The sequence below is a fragment of the Schistocerca gregaria genome, chromosome 4, assembly GCF_023897955.1.
Source record: "Schistocerca gregaria isolate iqSchGreg1 chromosome 4, iqSchGreg1.2, whole genome shotgun sequence".
Lineage (NCBI taxonomy): Eukaryota > Metazoa > Arthropoda > Insecta > Orthoptera > Acrididae > Schistocerca > Schistocerca gregaria.
Window position 1 is genome coordinate 563,660,474 of NC_064923.1, and position 20,643 is coordinate 563,681,116.

General features: G+C 42.8%; 1 protein-coding gene across 10 annotated transcripts in view; it reads right to left on the reverse strand.

Annotated features, from left to right (window-relative positions):
* LOC126267989 (uncharacterized) overlaps positions 1-20,643 on the reverse strand; it is a 905,571-nt gene that overhangs the window by 544,799 nt on the left and 340,129 nt on the right. For all 10 annotated transcript variants that reach the window (XR_007549061.1, XR_007549060.1, XM_049973342.1 and 7 more), the window contains exon 14: positions 9,415-9,463. Coding sequence is in view for 8 of the 10 variants with exons in the window: in XM_049973342.1 (XP_049829299.1) it covers positions 9,415-9,463 (49 nt within the window). In the remaining 2 variants the exon portion in view is untranslated. The remainder of the gene's footprint in view (positions 1-9,414; positions 9,464-20,643) is intronic.

Sequence of the window (20,643 nt, forward strand, 5' to 3'; positions counted from 1 at the left end):
CCCAAATTAGGCGCTGGAGATCTGTTTTAGCAATTTCAGATGTTTCTGAACACCACTGACATCGATATATCACCCATTTTTGCAGAGGTGCGATAGCTAAATTGGAGTAAAGTGACATTTGAACTTTTGCTTTTGGTTTGTCACTATCAGTTACAGTTTCTGTCTCGTCCATAAGCGTCTGTACATTAATTTTTATATCATTAACAGCTTTTACGAGGAACCAGAATTTCTTTCGATTTTGTGGGAGATCTTTCGATAACATTCTTCCACGGTAGTCATTGCAAGCTTCACACATAGCCCTCCTGACAGACAGACGCGTTTCACTCAGCATGGCTCTGTCTACAGTCCTACACTTTGGTTTACACCTACTATGTAGTAGTCGGATTTTTTTTATTTACTAGTTCCTTGATAGTGCCTGTATACCACGAAGGTCCTTCCCATCAGGAACTGTTCTATTAGGAGCATAAAAAATGCGTGATCGACTAGTTTTTTAATCTTCAACCACGATCCTTCTACAATATCTTCTTCAGAGCCAAATTTTTCGAGTTTCTTAATGAGATACAACACTACTGCCTCTTTACATAGTTTTCTGAATATTAAAGCCTTCTACTTGTTAAAGTTGCTCTCTGTAGTCTGGCAATAATTATTTCTACAGTTGTCTCGAGGTCACTGATATCAATTTCATTGTGGACCTCCTCAAGGACGTCAGGTCTATTTGTTGCCTTTACATCTAGTGTATTTACATTATGAGTAGGTCCCAAGACAGGAATTTAGTATTGTTACGCACGACGTTTTGTCACGCCCGGTACTTAAAAAACCGTAATTTGCCGAATTGCTTGCTGAATGATTAAAGTCTCCTCCGACGATGACAGGGTGTCTGGGGACTTGCGAACTAGAAAACTTTAGTTTTCTCTATTTTCTATTACGTATGAAGGTCAGTCTTGTGGTCGATAAAATGTTAAGATTACACGTTTATGCCCACCCTGCCCATACACATCATATTCTCTCTCATGTTGTTCATATGGTCCTTAGTGAAAATTGCTTTACACAGCGTTTCGCAAGAGGAAACTAACTCTTCCTTGAGCATCTCCGTAACTGTTTGGATGAACTGAGATAGCTTGCCAGTGTCTGAATTTCTTCGATTTTTCTTTCAGACCAAGCTGACGGGAAACACAAATATTCGATTTGTATCCGTGAGCATAGCACACATGAGTATTGCATGAGGTATACTTTACATATGAGTAAAATTTAAAAAAAATCGCCCAAATAATTATATTACTTCTGTCTCTTTTGCATTCGAAACAGTCGCACTATGTTTTGGAACTGCTGTCAAAGGACTCAGTTGTTTGGATCTTGAAGCGAAAGTCCACGCAGTATGAAGTTCGCATATCACGGTGCATTAGATTCAATGAACCTGTAGCATGATTTGTAAAAGATAAAACTACTGGTTATTGTTATTGTTGTTGTTGCTATCGTCGTGGATTTCAGTTTGAAGACTGGTTTGGTGCAGCTCTCCATTCTGTTCTATCCTGAGCAAGCCTCTTCATCTCAGAATATCTGCTGCAACCTACGTCCTTCTGAATCTGCTTACTATATTCATCTCTTGGTCTCTTCCTACGATTTTTACTCCCAACACTTCCCTGCTATACTAAACTAATGATCCTTGATGTCGTACGAAGTGCCCTGTAAACAGATCCCTTCTTTTAGTCAAGTAGTGCCACAAATTTCCTGTGTTCCCAATTCTATTCAGTACCTCCTCATTATTTACGTGATCTACCCGTCAAATCTTTAGCATTATTCTGCAGCGCCACATTTCAGTAGCTCCTATTCTCGTTTTGTCTAAACTGTTTACTGTCCGTGTTTCGCTTCCATATCTGGCTACATTCTACACAAATGCCTTCAGAAAAGTCTTGCTAACGCTTAAATCTATATTCGACGTTAGAAAATTTCTATTCTTCAGAAACGCTTTTATTGCCATTCGCAGACTACATTTTATATTCTCTCTACTTCGGCCATGATCAGTTATTTTCCTAACCCAAATAGGAAAAATCATCTACTACTTAATGTGTTGTTTCGTAATCTAATTGCCTCAGTATCACCTGATTTAATTCGACTACAATCCATTATCCTTGTTTTGCTTTTGTTGATCACCTTATATCTTCCTTTCAAGACACTGTTCATTCTGTTCAACTGCTCTTCCATGTCCTTTGCTGTCTCAGTCAGAATTACTGTGTCATAGAGAAGCCTACAAAGTTTTTATTTCTTCTCCCTGAATATTAATTTCTACTCCACATTTTTCTTTGGATTCCCTTATAGCTTGGTCAATGTACAGATTAACATTGGGGATAGACTGCAACCTTCTCTCACTCCCTTCTGAACAAGTTGTAAACAGCCTTTTCGCTTCTTTTACCACCGCTATCTTCAGAATTTCAAAGAGAGTATTACAGGCACCGTTGTCTATTTAAGTCCCATAGTGCTCAGAGCCATTTGAACCGTTGTCTACAAATGCTATAAACTCAGGTTTGCCTTTCCTCAATCTATCTACACGCTAAGGATCGGTTTTGCCTCGCGTGTTCCTGCATTTCTCAGAAATCCAGATTGGTGTTCCCCGAGGTTGGGTTCTATCAGATTTTCCATTCCAGAAATACTGGTAAATACGATTAATTTATTTTGAAACATACAGTTCGTCTATTTACTTGTTTAATGTCAGATGCAGGTGGATCGGCCTCCAACGACTGGTGTGTAACTGAATCGTATACTGCAACTAGGAGAAATTGTGACAGCACAGGTTTCTCATAGATAAATGGGAAGACAAATTTAGGTAAATTCCAAAGAAGTGAGATAACTCATTGTAGATGCAGATACGTCCGTCGGCTGTAGACCTTAACGATGGGCCGTCTCGGTACTATTCCACACGAGAAGGCTTTGAGTCAACTTTTCTTTCGGTCTATTTCTATATCTTACGAGCAGTTGTTAGCTTTCCTGGTGACATAGAATCGTTTGAGACTTCAAAGGCGGGTTTGAAAAACGCAGTGACAAACTACATCCACTAGGATCTGTCCAAGACAGCAGCTCGGAACTACCACATCGTCCTTGTTGATATGGCACTTTATTTATGGCAGCCTGGGGAGTCAGAGTCGTCGCATTCCACCTTCGAATGTAGCGCAACAAACCGCGGTTAGTAGAAACATACCACGCAGAGTACTGTCGTGTATAGGAGTTGACGGCTGGCGAAACGACTAATACCACCTGGGAAATGTACTTTGATTAGTTGTGTACCAAGTAAGTACTAATAATTTCAAACATTCATTAAAACAAAAAATTAACACCTTTCTAAATTTTTACGTCCTGGCGAATTAAAAACAAAACGTGAAATTAAAATCTTTCACAAGAACCATTACTTCCAATCACTCGAATTTTAAAAACATAAAATTAAAATTCATTCACAAGAACAAGAACTCATGGTAAAATTTCTAAATTATCACGACTGTGTGGTAAAGCTACCCTTGTATTTTTTTAAATCGTAGGCTAAACATTTAAACAAACTGCGCGAATAATCGATGAGTATATAACAATAAATTTTAAGAGACCATTTACGCATCTTGAAAGCAAGTCAGTATCCAAAATTTATGATAGAGTCAAATGTAATGACAGTGGTTTAAACTACACAAGGCTGCATCCAAGTAAGGTAGTGCCCTATGACCGTACCTCGGTCCACATAATCAAGCCGCCACAGTCCTCAGTGGACCCGTTATTGCTAACAGCCCTGGCTGCCAAGGCGGTGTCAAGTGACATCGGATCGTTCCAAAGCCAAGTATTTAACGGACCTCCAATGCCCATCCAACACCTTTGAAGTCAAACATTTGTTTACACAATCAAATCAGTCGTTTGCTGGCTACGAATGTAGTATCATATTACTTCTGTAAAGCTCAATAATCTTCAATCTCCTCCGTCTCAATTCCCAACTATAAGACATCTCCACATGCTGATTGAGCCACCAATCCAGGTAAGCACTCACATAGTCCAATGTCGCACCATCCGACTTCGCATTGCCTTCCCTTTACGACTCCCGATGGCGCCACGGACGTACGGTAAGAAGTGATAGTTCGCAGATGTGCCACTCATCGGCACAGTTGGCCGACGAGGATTCCACCACAGTAGTCTGGCACCGGAGTGCTGAGCACGGCAAGATTTCAGCTCTAAGCGAAGAAGCGACTTGTTTCTAAGCGAGAAGAAGCTCATCCAGGATTTAGAGCGGCTAAGCTGGGTTCCCAAAGACAATATTTGGGAGAAGTTTTCAATTCTGACACTCCCCCGACAGATGCGGATAACCTTCTGAAAAACATGGTCGGAACCAGAGCATTGTAACTAGTTTCTAGTTGTTTCTGAGTATTCTTCCCATTGTCCCATGATGATGATGTTGTCTTCAGTCCTGAGACTGGTTTGATGCAGCTCTCCATGCTACTCTATCCTGTGCAAGCTGCTTCATCTCCCAATACCTACTGCAACCTACATCCTTTTGAATCTGCTTAGTGTACTCATCTCTCGGTCTCCCTTTACGATTTTTACCCTCCACGCTGCCCTCCAACGCTAAATTTGTGATCCCTTGATGCCTCAAAACATGTCCTACCAACCGATCCCTTCTTCTAGTCAAGTTGTGCCACAAACTTCTCTTCTCCCCAATCCTATTCAATACCTCCTCATTAGTTACGTGATCTATCCACCTTATCTTCCGTATTCTTCTGTAGCACCACATTTCGAAAGCTTCTATTCTCTTCTTGTCCAAACTAGTTATCGTCCATGTTTCACTTCCATACATGGCTACACTCCAAACAAATATTTTCAGAAATGACTTCCTGACACTTAAATCTATATTCGATGTTAACAAATTTCTCTTCTTCAGAAACGCTTTCCTTGCCATTGCCAGTCTACATTTGATATCCTCTCTACTTCGACCATCATCAGTTATTTTACTTCCTAAATAGCAAAACTCCTTTACTACTTTAAGTGTCTCATTTCCTAATCTAATTCCCTCAGCATCACCCGATTTAATTTGACTACATTCCATTATCCTCGTTTTGCTTTTGTTGATGTTCATCTTATATCCTCCTTTCAAGACACTGTCCATTCCGTTCAACTGCTCTTCCAAGTCCTTTGCCGTCTCTGACAGAATTACAATGTCATCGGCGAACCTCAAAGTTTTTACTTCATCTCCATGAATTTTAATACCTACTCCAAATTTTTCTTTTGTTTCCTTTATTGCTTGCTCAATATAGAGATTGAATAACATCGGGGAGAGGCTACAACCCTGTCTCACTCCTTTCCCAACCACTGCTTCCCTTTCATGCCCCTCGACTCTTATGACTGCCATCTGGTTTCTGTACAAATTGTAAATAGCCTTTCGCTCCCTGTATTTTACTCCTGCCACCTTTAGAAGTTGAAAAAGAGTATTCCAGTCAACATTGTCAAAAGCTTTCTCTAAGTCTACAAATGCTAGAAACGTAAGTTTGCCTTTTCGTAATCTTTCTTCTAAGATACGTCGTAAGGTCAGTATTGCCTCACGTGTTCCAACATTTCGACGGAATCCAAACTGATCCTCCCCGAGGTCCGCATCTACCAGTTTCTCCATTCGTCTGTAAAGAATTCGCGTTAGTATTTTGCAGCTGTGACTTATTAAACTGATAGTTCGGTAATTTTCACATCTGTCAGCACCTGCTTTCTTTGGGATTGGAATTATTATATTCTTCTTGAAGTCTGAGGGTATTTCGCCTGTCTCATACATCTTGTTCACCAGCTGGTAGAGTTTTGTCATGACTGGCTCTCCCAAGGCCGTCAGTAGTTCTAATGGAATGTTGTCTACTCCAGGGGCCTTGTTTCGACTCAGGTCTTTCAGTGCTCTGTCAAACTCTTCACGCAGTACCGTATCTCCCATTTCGTCTTCATCTACATCCTCTCCCATTTCCATAATATTGTCCTCAAGTACATCGCCCTTGTATAAACCCTCTATATACTCCTTCCACCTTTCTGCCTTCCCTTCTTTGCTTAGAACTGGGTTGCCATCTGAGCTCTTGATATTCATACACGTGGTTCTCTTCTCTCCAAAGGTCTCTTTAATTTTCCTGTAGGCAGTATCTATCTTACCCCTAGTGAGATAAGCTTCTACATCCTTACATTTGTCCTCTAGCCATCCCTGTTTAGCCATTTTGCACTTCCTGTCGATCTCATTTTTGAGACGTCTGTATTCCTTTTTGCCTGCTTCATTTACTGCATTTTTATATTTTCTCCTTTCATCAATTAAATTCAATATTTCTTCTGTTACCCAAGGATTTCTAGCAGCCCTCGTCTTTTTACCTACTTTATCCTCTGCTGCCTTCACTACTTCATCCCTCAGAGCTACCCATTCTTCTTCTACTGTATTTCTTTCCCCTATTCCTGTCAATTGTCCCCTTATGCTCTCCCTGAAACTCTGTACAACCTCTGGTTCTTTCAGTTTATCCAGGTCCCATCTCCTTAATTTACCACATTTTTGCAGTTTCTTCAGTTTTAATCTACAGGTCATAACCAATAGATTGTGGTCCGAGTCCACATCTGCGCCTGGAAATGTCTTACAACTTAAAACCTGGTTCCTAAATCTCTGTCTTACCATTATATAATCTATTTGAGACCTTTTAGTATCTCCAGGGTTCTTCCACGTATACAACCTTCTTTCATGATTCTTAAACCAAGTGTTATCTATGATCATTGTCCCATACAAAAATTAAAAAAAAAAAAGCATGTGCGCACTCGTGTGTGCTTGTTGTGTGGCTATCCAAATTTCCCGCGTTCAGTCACGAGTTGATTTGAAGTTTTTTTTCTGTCGATTATCGCTCCTTTAAGCTGTAGTAACGATTTTTATGTGTCAGAAGTGCCGAGTTGCACAGTGGTTCGGAAACCACGTTAAACTGACTGGGTACGTCAGCTGAAAAATACATCTTCCAGTAGGATTGCGCATAGGAAAGTACTGCGGCTTGTTTCGTGATGCGCCTGGTGAGGATGTGATGTTGGGTATTGCAAGCACTCCACGATGAGCTTCATGAAGCGCTCCTAGGATGTATTACTCCGATGCTGCTGATGTGTTACCAAGGTTTATAATGACACGGAGCTCTTTTCATAGTCAGCTAATGAAAACGATTTTCTTCCAGAGGACTGGATAATGTACAGTGGATCAGAGATATTCAACAGTAGTTTCATTGTAATAAAGTAGTCTGCACTTCCAGCACGCGTCTTTGAATTGTTTGGTACGGATTCTGAGGGCCTAACCGCCACTAGCTCCACAAATACCATGTCGTGATTCCTAAGTAACATGGTACATCTACGAGTATTTAAAATTGCAATACAGAACATTGGTATTTACTTCCAACAGGTTAGTCGGTGGATTTTCAGGATAGATTATTCTATCTGGAACAAAGAAAGGCAGCCACTGGTTATGCCTTTATCAAGCCAGTGTTTCAATTACTACTGTGGTTACAATTTGCACTGTGCAATCTGAACTGCGTAACAATACTGCAGGTTTAATTGTAACAGAAATAAATGAATAAAATAAATATTGTTTTCTTACTTGCGCTGCTTGATAACAACGTAAGCTGCTTTCAACTAATGTTACTCGATGAAGTTATTCGCCAGTAAGGCCATGAAATATATAGCTGTTGGGAAGTATTGTTACGTCACGTAAGTACTCTATTAGCACGAAAATTACCACAGATATTTGTGGAACACGCTAAATTTCACGAATAAGCCAGGGTGACCGCGGCTTGAAATTGTTGCCATAAGTAGGAAATTAATGTGTCACTTAAAGTTTCATCAGCGCAGATTTGCCGGTAAATTGAAGGGTAAAATGCGTCGCTTAGTCATTAGCTAAAAGAGGAAGCCAATTTCTGCGAGCAAACTCATTAAGATGAGCGCGGAGCTTGATTAGCCGCCAGCGCGAAATTAGGTCGGCAGCGCGGAACATCCTCCGTAATTAGTTCCACCGGATAAACTGGCAGCAGCACCGAAGGAAAAGTAGCGGCCAACTGTCAATCAGGAGCCATGTGGGAAGTGCCTACAAAAAAGTGAGTAGAAATGATATATGGATCTACCGTCCTATACCGCTGGTATTTATTTCTAGCAGAATACTGAAACATATTGTCAGTTCAAACATTATGACTGTTCTGGAACAAAATAACGTTCTCCGTGGAAATAAGAAGTGTCTTTGAAAACATCGATCATGAAAACCGTAAACTCCCTTCGTCTCATATGATACCCTCAATGTTATTTGATAGAGGTAACTAAGTTGATTCCGTGTTTCTAGACGTTCGAAAAGCCTTTGATCCAGAACGGTTTTTACAGAAAAACGTTCCTGTCGGACAGATAAGCAGGTTTTCGACTGGTTCGAATTTTCCGTGACAGGCGGGACGCAGTACGTTATGATGAATGGAGAGCCATCTGCAGACTCTGAAGTAACATCTGGTGTGGCACAGGGGAGTGAGATACGACCGCTGTTGTTCATGTTATAATTAATGAATTAGCGTATAATATTAGTTGCTTTCATAGGTGATACAATTTGGAACGCACCTGTCTAAATTATTGATTGTTAATAAGGACTTGGATGCACAACGCAGCTAGTACTACGTTTCTAAATACCTAATTGCTATCCGGACACTTAATTGATCTCGCTTTCTTCAACTATGAGTAACTTGCATCGTGGCATAAGCCAATCGATTTCGGTGCACGAGACACTAACACAGCTCGAGCGAAAGGAGAATAGGTCTGCAAATTAAACGTAATGTTAATAAAACTCTTCTTTGTCTTGAGCTACCGTAAGCGACACAGAATCTTACAACTTCGTCGTATTGAAAATGGAATAATGATTGTGTACAATCAACAGGACTCGGTAGTGAGCGTGTCGTGTAACATAAATTTCACTATAAAAGTTCGTAAAGATTTTCTTTTTGTTTAAAATAAGATTTCCAACTCATTAACTAGCAGCGTTACAGCGAAAGAATATCCCCATAGATCTTGCACCCTAAGGCTATTAATTGAATTCAAATTTGCTCCTTTGATTTTTCAGTATAAATAATGCATCTAACATAGTTTTTCAGTAATATGGTGTAAGTTCGATGAAGATGCTAGTCGGATCAGAGGAGGTAAGAAAACTTCTTTGCTTCAAACTCAGAGTGCTTGTAACAGTATGAACTGGATGGTATAATAATCGCTATATGGTTACTGTTCTTATTTTGGAGCTCATACAAAATGTATTCGTTGTTCTGGCAATTCATAATAAAACGCGTTAGAAGCCGATGCTTATCAAACTTGTTCTCGTTCGCACGGAAACGGCGCGCTCGCGGACACGAAGACGCTAGCGACGCTTCTGCCATCTGTTGAGAGCGTGCTTACCTTGATCATGCCGTCTCGGGCGCTCGCCGGGCCATCTGACGGTTGGCTCCTGTAACAGCAAGTTGCAGTCATCAGATACAGAAAGTATTCTGTACTGCAAGCACAATTAATAATAACAAAATTACATGCTGCATAATTTCTAAGTACCTATAACAATTCTAGGAACAGAGTATAAAGTCTTTTTGAATTTACTGTGCGCAAACGAAGTCTGTGTTAGATACTGAGTATATTTTTTTTCTGAGGCAATAGATAATAAATATGTAACCTATTGTGTTACTCATTTCCATAGACTGTAACATCTTCACCAACGAAATGTTTTGGTTATTTTAGACACCGAATATGCTCTGTCTTTTCAATAATGGCTTAATTTAGCTAATTCTGCGTGTGACGAATTTACTAAACGCATTTAACGCCTTTTTTGCACGCTGCAAATCAATTCGTATTTATATATATCACGCGAAAAGGCCCTTTCTTACACCAGAATTTATGTAAATGGTGATTAGCAGCAGCTGCGAAAAGTGGCCACGACAAGAAAGTTGGGCCTGTATATTTTCTCCCAAAAATATCATCATATAAAGTAGCACACTGTTCAAGAGCAATTCACTAGCAATAAAATCAGTTTGTCTCGTGCTGCTTATTGATGCATACCTTCCTCAACGTTTTTAAAAGTTTATCATTAATTTTTCCGGAATCCATATCAAACAAAAAGCGTAACGAAAGCGTTTTTATAACTGAATCACGCGGTCCTGGGGATGTTTCACACAGGTGGAAATAGTTTTCGCAGCACCAGATGCAACGTTAATAATGTGTCTTTGGGAAACATGAATGTAAGTATCGATTATTGCCCTGATAATACTCAGAATTCTTCGAAGTTTACGTCTACACCTACATCTGTACTCTACAAACTGTATAGCGCATGACGGAGGGTATTTTTCACAGTATCATGTATTACTTTACTTCCTCTTCCATTCGCAATTGGCTGGCTGGTAAAATGATTACTATAGTGTCTGTGCACGCTGACTAGTTTTGTTTTTCCGGTCACTACGGAAATGATAAATAGTGTTGCAGCATATTCCTAGATTACTCACGTAATGCTAGGTATTGAAATTTTCTGGCCAGACTTTAGCGGAATAGCTAGCGTCTATCTTCCAAATGTCAGCCATTTCAGGTTTTGAAACATTTTATTTTTAAATTTTATTTTATTTCGTTTCAGGCAGGGCCCATTTCACCAGATACAATTATTGCATAAAACGAGACAAACAGTACATTCGTCTGATTTCTTTACAAAATATAAACTATAATTGAAAGATAGTTTGGAGTCAACAAAGTACATTAGTCTGGTTGCATCTTACAATAAAATAACGAAAATATAACAGAAAATACACATACATAGCGAAACATTAAAGGCATCCTCAAATTTTAAAGTGAAATGGTAAACGCATTTGGCTACGAAGTCATTCATGGAACTAAGAGCTACTCTAAGAGAAAATAGTCATGAATTCTTAAAATAGTTTTGCACAAATATAAAGGAAATAGTAGCACTGAGTGCAAAGTTATTTATGATACTTGAACGGGACATATGAGTTACTTGTGGAAAAGTTCTTGCCTGAGTCTGTTCATATTCATTCTACATTTACTACCAATCGTCAGAGTGTTGTCGGTGACGGCTTGCATGGGTTTCGAAAAAGATGATCGTGTGAAACCCAGCTCGCGCTATTCGTCCACGAGACTCAGAGGGCCATAGACACGGATTCCTAGGTAGATGCCGTGTTTCTTGACTTCCGCAAGGTGTTCGATACAGTTCCCCACAGTCGTTTAATGAACAAGGTAAGAGCATATGGACTATCAGACCAATTGTGTGATTGGATTGAAGAGTTCCTAGATAACAGAACGCAGCGTGTCATTCTCATTGGAGAGAATTCTTCCGAAGTAAGAGTGATTTCAGGTGTGCCGCAGGTGACTGTCGTAGGATCGTTGCTATTCACAATACATATAAATGACCTTGTGGGTAACAACGTAAGTTCACTGATGCTTTTTGCGGATGATGCTGTAGTATATCGAGAGGTTGTAACAGCGGAAAATTGTACTGAAATGCAGGAGGATCTCTGAATCTCAATGTAGACCAGTGTAATGTGCTGCGAATACATAGAAAGAAAGATCCTTTATTATTTAGCTACAATATAGCAGGTCAGCAGCTGGAAGCAGTTAATTCCATAAATTATCTGGGAGTAGGCATTAGGAGTGATTTAAAATGGAATGATCATATAAAGTTGATCGTCGGCAAAGCAGATGCCAGACTGAGATTCATTGGAAGAATCTTAAGGAAATGTAATCCGAAAACAAAGGAAGTAGGTTACAGTACGCTTGTTCGCCCACTGCTTGAATACTGCTCAACAGTGTTGGATCCGTACCAGATAGGGTTGATAGAAGAGATAGAGAAGATCCAACGAAGAGCAGCGCGCTTCGTTACAGGGACATTTAGCGTTACGTAGATGATAGATAAACTCCAGTGGAAGATACTGCAGGAGAGACGCTCAGTAGCTCGGTACGGGCTTTTGTTGAAGTTTCGAGAACATACCTTCACCGAGGAGTCCAGCAGTATATTGCTCCCTCCTACGTAAATCTCGCGAAGAGACCATGAGAATAAAATCAGAGAGAGTAGAGCCCACACAGAGGCATACCGACAATCTTTCTTTCCACGAACAATACGAGACTGGAATAGAGGGGAGAACCGATACACACAGAGGCATACCGACAATCTTTCTTTCCACCGTCAGGTGGCTTGCGGTGTATGGATGTAGATGCAGATATTCAGTTGCCTTACTCGCTGCCCCTAAGTCCGAATATTACACTGTTAATACTCGTCGGTATTGCGCACCTGTGGGTTCAGCACTACAGGTTTAGCGTTCTCATAGGCGATCAAGCTTGAAGAAATGTATCAATATGGTGCCAGTTGCATCCTTTTCTTAGCCACAGGATTAACGAAAAGAGACTTCATTGGTGCTACGTGGTGCAACATTTTACCGTCAATTATATTGACGTCCTAGCCTCAGGATTAATGATATCACATTTTAAAGCAAATCTTCACTGGTTATGAATGACGCAATATTCACCTATAATCTGCAGAACAAGACAAATAGTATGTGTGCCTCCTATCTGTGCAAAGACATCTTCATATGAAAAACTCAGATCAGAGCATTATCTTGTACATTTTGTAATCCGAACCCCAACTCTTGTAGTGTTCTTTATAATTGTAACTCATTGGTTTACCACAGCTAAGACAATCCGTATCAAATTTTTGTCTGGTGGTCAGGAGATAATGTAAGATTCTCATATGTTTCCTGCTATTGTAAATAATTCACCTTTACTGTACTGGGACAGAGATAAATGAACGCACTGCGAAGATTATTGACTCTGTGTGTAGTTTTATCTGTGGTTGCCTTGTTAGACAGTCGGTTGTGCAGCGCTGGGAAATTCTGTGAGGCTTAGTAGCTGTGTTTTTCAGAGAATGAGATCTTTATTTGTGAATCTGGGAGGAGGAATCCGGAATACTTTATTATGTAGATGAAATCTCGTTTATATTGATGGAGAATTTTAAAGGTACGCTTGTAGTTTCTTTGTAATGAGAGAATTCTGTAATTGTTAGCCTTCTTATGTTGCACCGTCTTTTTATCAATAGTTAGATGACTTAATATCGATTTTCTTTAAAGTAAAACCACCTCCATAATTCATAGTGAAGTTTGAAATAATCTGACACGCGTGCATTGCACCTTAGGCCACACGCAGTAACACACTTTCTGACAAAAAAAGATTACATTTTTTATCTTGAACTACTACATTTGCTTTCGAGAACGTCGGTATTTCACAAAAGCAGCATGCTGAGCAAGAGGTACGTCATATTTCAGGACAGATATCCCTTTGCATTATTGAGCAAACAGCATGTAGTCGGAATTGTCAGTTGTCGTACTAGTAAGCAGATGATTTTTCAGTTGAACAGTGTTGGTAATTTCAAACAGTAATTTTCTACCGAGAAGCGTAGTTATTTTTATTGTGGATATTCGAAGTCAAGCATTGCACTTCATATCACGCAACGACCATGATGTACTTCCATACTGAGCTTTAGTTATATTGTCTTCTTTGAACACGCGATTATTTCATTTTTGCATTTAGTTAGATTCAGTTTCTTTGTTTCAACGTTTGCATTTGATGAAGTTTATAGTTTTATTTTACAACACTGTTCAGGTGCGCAACACAGCTACCAACCAACAGCAGTTGAGTACGATGTTACATAAGAGGAAAGTTTTTGAAATTAATATATTCAATTTTCTCTCATGTAGCCAATATTTCATAGGAAGTTTACAGGGAGAGGGACAACCCATTCCCATGGCAGTTGATGAAGTTGCTGTAGCTATAACCACTTGTGGAGCACGTGCCTCGAGTTCTGCTACCAGTGTTCGAGCTGTGTCAAGAGAATTCCCTCTCCTCTTTGCTCTTTGCTACAGCCTTAATCCCGCATTGTGCACAGGGTCGGCAAGGTTAAGTACCGATCTGGTATGGTTAATTTTAAGGAGTGGCCAGTTGCCACGGCATACCCCCTGGGACGGAATTAGTGTACCCCAGCTGCCTGTGTCTAGTGTAAATCGTCAAATAATGTGAATGTGTTGCAAATGTCTGCGAGTCATGTAACTGAGGCGGGACTTGGGGACCAGCCCGGTATTCACCTAGGAGGATGTGGAAAACCGCCCAAAAACCACATCCAGGCTGGCCAGCACACCGGCCGCTGTCGTTAATCCGCCGGGCGGATCCGATCCGGTGCCGGCGCGCCTACCCGAGTCCAGGAAGCAGTGCGGGTCAAGAGAATACTCTCTCCCTTTGTTAACAATGCAAAAGATACTGCAGCGCGTTTTACTATGGTATACTTACAAGATTTAGAATATGCGCCAAACAAAGCCCCAAAATAGTCTACAAAGCCGTGACTTTGCCCTTTGTTTTTTTTGGCACTCATGGAATTGGATGACATGTGGCTGGAGAATATTCTTCGGACGGACGAGGTACATTTTACTCTGCTCGGTGCTGTGAATGCACAGAACTGTCGCCTATGGTCTCGCACGTCTGTTAGGTGTACAGTGACATCTGCACTTTATAAGGAGTGTTTCCACCTTTGCGACACCGCAACAGTGTCCACACCACTATTTTCAAGATAGATGGGGTGACATTTCAAGTCGCTTACCAGGTGAAAGATTTGCTTCTAGAAACCTTCGCTAACGACAGCATCATCTCTAGGGAATTTCAAGATGTGTGCCCTTTCAGATCCTTCGACTACAATCAATGTGACTTCTGATTGTGGGGATATCTGAAAGATCGTATCTGTTAAGGATGTATCCCGACCCCTCCTGACCTGAGTGATAGCATACGTCGCTCTGATTCCACCGGAGATGCTGCGAGCAACTATCGACCATGCCGTATTATGGATGCAGCTTGTTGCTGAGTCGGGAGACTATGCTGAACGTAACTTGTGACCATATCCTAATAAGCGTGACAGAACCACAATTATGTAGTTGATCTTCCCTCTTCTTTTCCTTTATCCAACCACGTTTTGGCTTACAGCGCCACATTTTCACCTAGTGGCAGAAAGTGAAACTATTATTGCTTTCAGCATACTCCACGAGCACACCGATTAATGAACATATCTACGACGCATATAGCCCAGACTGTAGCACTTGGAACAGCGTCGGTTTAATCATAACCATCTCCTATTAACAGTTATGGCGTTAACTTTCAACATTGTAAAATGTTTACTTACTTTTTCCATCTGTTTTGTTTTCATTTGAGCACCCCTTATATGTGGACAGGAGAAAACGGCCTGCCAGTCACTTAGCTATTTTGCTCACCCTCTCGTAAAGATTACATAAAGGAAAGGGTAAATGAAAGAAAATTAATTGTTAGTCTATTTTGCTAATGACCCTTATCAGTCATGATGTAAGTAGTGGATTCTGGAGCTTATAATTTTGTAGACACACAGGACGAGTGCAAATGTGTCATGCGCTTGTCACGACTCTCGCGTGGAATGTCCGTGATGGATTTTACACGCCGTTAATCACTTGTGAAGCTATGAGGCATCCGAAAAGCTAAATTATCTTGGTTTTTTAATTACTGTTGTTTTATAATTTAAATAGTATGCAGTCAGTAGATTACAGCAAAAATCTTAACAAAGTGGTAGAAAAACAGAATCTTACGATTCGGTGGCTCTGAGCACTATGGGACTCAAATGCTGTGGTCATCAGTCCCCTAGAACGTAGAACTACTTAAACCTAACTAACCTAAGGACATCACACACATCCATGCCCGAGGCAGGATTCGAACCTGCGACCGTAGCAGTCGCACGGTTCCGGACTGCGCGCCTTTTTTTTTGTTTTTTCTTTTTTTTACTCTTTTTTTTCGAACTCGGGACCTTTGCCTTTTTTAAATTTCTTAATTTTTTTAATTAATTAATTAATTAATTTATTTATTTTTCCACCTATCTAGCCTAAAAACAAAAACAAAGATAGTGCCACCGCCACTTTCATCCTACAGTTAACTAGGACGGCCGTTCGCCACCACTTTAGATTTTGCGAACGAAACAAAAATTAAATATGCCTCTGAACTTTTAATATAAAAAAATAATAAAAGGAGAAAGGAAAGGGTATAATACGTTATTATATTTGATTTCTTGTTCATTTTGTTCTTAGTTTGTTCTTGTGTATTTGTTAGGATTCTAAACGCAGGTCTCCTGCCCACTTTTTTTAAATCTTTTTTATTTATTTATATATGTATCAATGTGCGAACAGTCATAGTTAATCAAGCCTGGAAAACTAAAACAGAATGAAGACACCATCGAAGATATTAAACGTAAATAACATGAAAAAGAAAGCTACCACGTCGTAGTTAGGCTTCCCATTGACTGCGCCCACTAATAAAGCTTGTTCAATATATTCTCGTTTGCAGTTTGTTCTGACCTCATCTGCCACTGCCTGGAACATTCCAGCTGCACGGGGGGCTGTGAAAGGCGCTCCATAGGTAGTTTGCGAAGCATTGTCGATATCTGGTATGTCCGGAAATAGCATGATGTCTTTCTTGCAAATAGAGCCAGAAGTCAAGGAAATTCTTGTGTCCGTCACGACAGAGGTAATGGACCGCATGTCCACGTATCCAGGTGACGGAGTTGGTTCGAGTCTTGGGGTAAAATGTCTCATCCGGAAACAATAACGTGCGTGCAGATATATGCTCCGGCCTAACTCGCAAGAGATAAGCCAGCATCTGCCGCACTAGGTGCCAAACCGGTTCCGCCTCTCCGCAGCTGAGGCGGTGCTCGTCAGAATCTACAGTGTTACAACCCACACAATTAGGAGATTCTGCCATGTGGATATTGTAGAGACGTTCTTGCGTCACCAGCTTCCCATTAACGACTACGTACCATTGGGAAACAACGTCGGAATCAAGCATGGCATCGTGTACAGTCTTCCACACAACGCGCCACCGTACGTCAGGATATTTTAGTTCGACCACATTTAGGGGGCGGCGTTGCATCATGTCGTGATAAATACGTCGATTCGTGGCCATTTGTGGTGTCGTGAGCGCTACACTGCAATAACTTTGTTCTAAATAGAAACGTCCTATATAAAAGAGGGGCGCTGGGATGTCCTGTAGTGGCACCGGCGCTCTTAGTGAAGTAGGTCGTAGCGCCATCAGAAGCAGACTCGTGAGGCTCGTAGGACAACGGCGCAGCAGACATAAATGTGAGCTAACATAGAGGGCAATGGCCCTATCATGGACGTTGACTAGGCCGAGACCACCTTTTTCCTTGGGGAGAGTAAGAGATACGTATCTGATCTTCAGTAACATACCAGCGGTGACGAAGTATCCCAGCGCTGCCATAATGCTACGAGCCAAGGGTTTCGGAATGGGTAGCGTTTGGGCGACATGCGGTATGCGGGACGCAAGGTATACATTGGCATAATACGCCCGCTGAACGATGTTGAGGGATCGCAAGCGCTGATTTGCAATTCCGGCCCTAATTTGGTGAAGAAGGCGTCGATAATTGAGCGTCGTCGCGCGTCGCATGTCGTTCATGAAATCTAAGCCCAAGCAGCGGACAGTATCACTGAAGTGTAAGGGGGTAATGTGTTCCTGCGGTAGCCCAATCCCGATGCTCAAGGGGACAGATTTGTCAACGTTGATTTGGCTACCAGAAGCTGTACCGTAGGTTGCAATCCAGTCCAACGTCGCGGCCATATCGTCAGCTCCTCGTATGACGATCATCAAATCATCCGCATATGCGGTGCAGCGATAGATGGAGCCGCCGAACTGTATCCCAGTGAGCCTGTCTCGGAGACCACACAACAAGGGTTCTAAGGCCAATGCAAATAACAATGTTGATAATGGACATCCCTGTCGTACTGATCGGCGGATCGGCATGGGTGCCGTCAGTCTTCCATTAACAAGAACTCGAGAAGTAGCCCCATGCAGAAGGCGCGTCAACACCGTGATAAAGGGGTCGGGATATACCATGCGCCGTAGAACGGCAGTGAGGAAAGTGTGGCCCACACGATCAAAAGCCTGGCTAAAGTCGATAGACGCCAGGGCTGCCGGCAAACGTCTCACCCGTGCAAGGGAGATGAGATCTCTGTAACGACATAACGCAGTTCTGATGTTGTTGGGTCCCCCCAAGGACATCTGATCGCTGGACAGGACGTGCAATAGTGTGCCCCGAAGACGTTCTGATAGCAGCCTCGAAAAGATCTTGAAGTCGCTGTTCAATAACGTTAAGGGGCGATAATCGCGGACATGATTCCGTCCCTTCGGCTTATGGATGGGGACAATCAGTCCTTCCAAGAACGGTGCAGGCAGCGGTATACCCGGGGACATCAATTCCTGACAAATGTCAACCCAACACGGTACCAACAGTTGTTTAAATGCTCGATAGAACTCTAATGGTAATCCATCGATTCCTGGTGATTTATGGGGAGCACCTTTACCAATGGCGTCGAACACTTCCTCTTCTGTCACTTCTCCCAGTAAAGTCGGTACCATGTCTGGTGGAACTGTACCGTGGACATGTGCTGAAACAGAGTCTACCGTCGCCATATCAGGGAGCACTGCTGAATAAAGTTGAGCGTAATGCCCATAGAAGGCTTCTGCTATATCTGCTTGTTCTGCCATGTGTCGTCCGTCGTCCGTTATCACGTCGGTTACCAGTGCCCTACGGCGCCTCCTGCGTTCTAGGAGCACGTGGTGCATAGATGGCCTTTCTGATTGTATCATGTCTGGAGCACGCGACCGTATAACAGCGCCTTGTAAATGATGGCGTGCTAAGGAGATGAGTTGCGCTTTCGCGCGATTGACTATGATCTGCCGGTCAGGTGAGGGCTCCATAGCAAGACATTCCCGTAGGACGGTGTAATAAAAGTTTTCCGTGCTCCTCCTCCACGCCGCCGCTTCTCGGCCGTAAACCATGCAGGTGCGCCTAAGAGCAGGCTTGGCACATTCAATCCACCAACTGAGGGCCGATCGGTAACGACCACGACGCTCTAAGGACGCGTTCCACGACTCTTCGATAGCACGTTTACATGCCGGCTCGTCCAGATGGGCGACGTTCAGTTTCCACGGGGGCCTACTGCGCCACACACGTGCAGCTGGGAGGGCAATGGTGCAAATATAGGCTGTGTGGTCGGTGAATGCAGTGGGCCAGAGCTTTGCTCCTCTCGTCGCCGTCGAAAGGGTGCTTGTGACGTAAATCCTGTCTAACCGACTTGATGAATGACTTGTATAGTGGGTGTATCCAGGAGCTGGGCCATGGATATGGCGCCACGTGTCAATCAGGTGGAGGTCACGCACTAGCATTTCCAATTCCGCACACGGGACGTGATGTGGCTGCTGATCAGACGGAGATAATGTACAGTTAAAATCTCCTCCGATCACTATATCGTCTATGCGGCCCATAAATAGACGTGTGATATCTTCCGAAAAGAAGCGGGCCCGATCTCTTCGTCTCCCTGATCCTGAAGGGGCATAGACATTGATGAGTCGTACACCGTTGACAGTTACTGCCATGGCTCTTGCAGTCGGTAAGTACAGTACGTCCGTAGCCTCCGAACCGTCCCGTAGCAGAACAGCCACACCACAATCGGTAGAAGAGGCGTGGGAGATGTGGGCGATATATCCGTAGAAGTCAGGGAAACTAGCGACACATACTTCCTGTAAGAGGGCCACGTCGACGTCCGCCGCATCAAGCATGCGTTGTAGCATTGGCAGTTTGTGTGGTGCCCTTATCGCGTTGATATTGATTGTGGCTAGGCGAAAGGTGTGCTGCCTAGCCTCTTCACCTAGGGTAGACCCCATGGTAATCAAAGCTAACCGCAAGAGATGCCGGACCTACCAAATTCGTTACAAATTATGCGTCTTTTACGATAGGAGTGGCATCTCCAATGCCACCCCCTCCGCTGTCACCCGTGCCCTCTTTAGGAAGTTCCTCAACATCGTCCGACCACAGTGGCTGCAACACGATGCTGTGTAGCTGATCGGCACCTAAATCTCCCGCACGTACGTCGTCTTTGTTAGAGGTAGACGGAGCGCCATCCATCGACGCGACCTGCTGAATCCGTGGTGCAAGAAGTAAACTTGGCACTCGTGGTATGGGCAAGTGAACCGTCTACACCACTTAGATTCTCAGCAGGTGCAGCATCCATGCCGTCTGAGGAGATGTCACCGTCTTGACCGGCCGTGTGTAGGAGGCAATCGTCTGAAGGGGTCCGCCGACGTCGCTTCCGTCGTCGAGGCGAACGTTGCTTGCGAACGTGGACATCCGTATCCGAATGTGGGAGGCAATCCAGCGTCGTATCACCTTCCGCTAGGAAAGCCGCGGTCGGGACAATGTTCGCGTCCACGTCCATCGCGTTCTGGATGTTACGTTGCGTCTGGAGTCCGTGGGACTGTTGCTGCTGTTGTTGCTGTGGAAGGGTTGGCATCGGGGGTCCTTCCTCTTCCTCCCTTAGTACTTCTGGCGTCGATGGGTGTGTCTGATCGCCCGTTTTGTCCTCAACTATGGTGCGCATCGTCGTCTGAGCGTACGTGAGGGGCAGGATTGTCGTCCCCGTCGGGGAAACGGAGTCTCCCACTGGTATCTGCGTAATTTGACGTTGTAAGCAGCTCGATCGAACATGGCCTTCCTGCCCACATCCGGAACAGGTACGC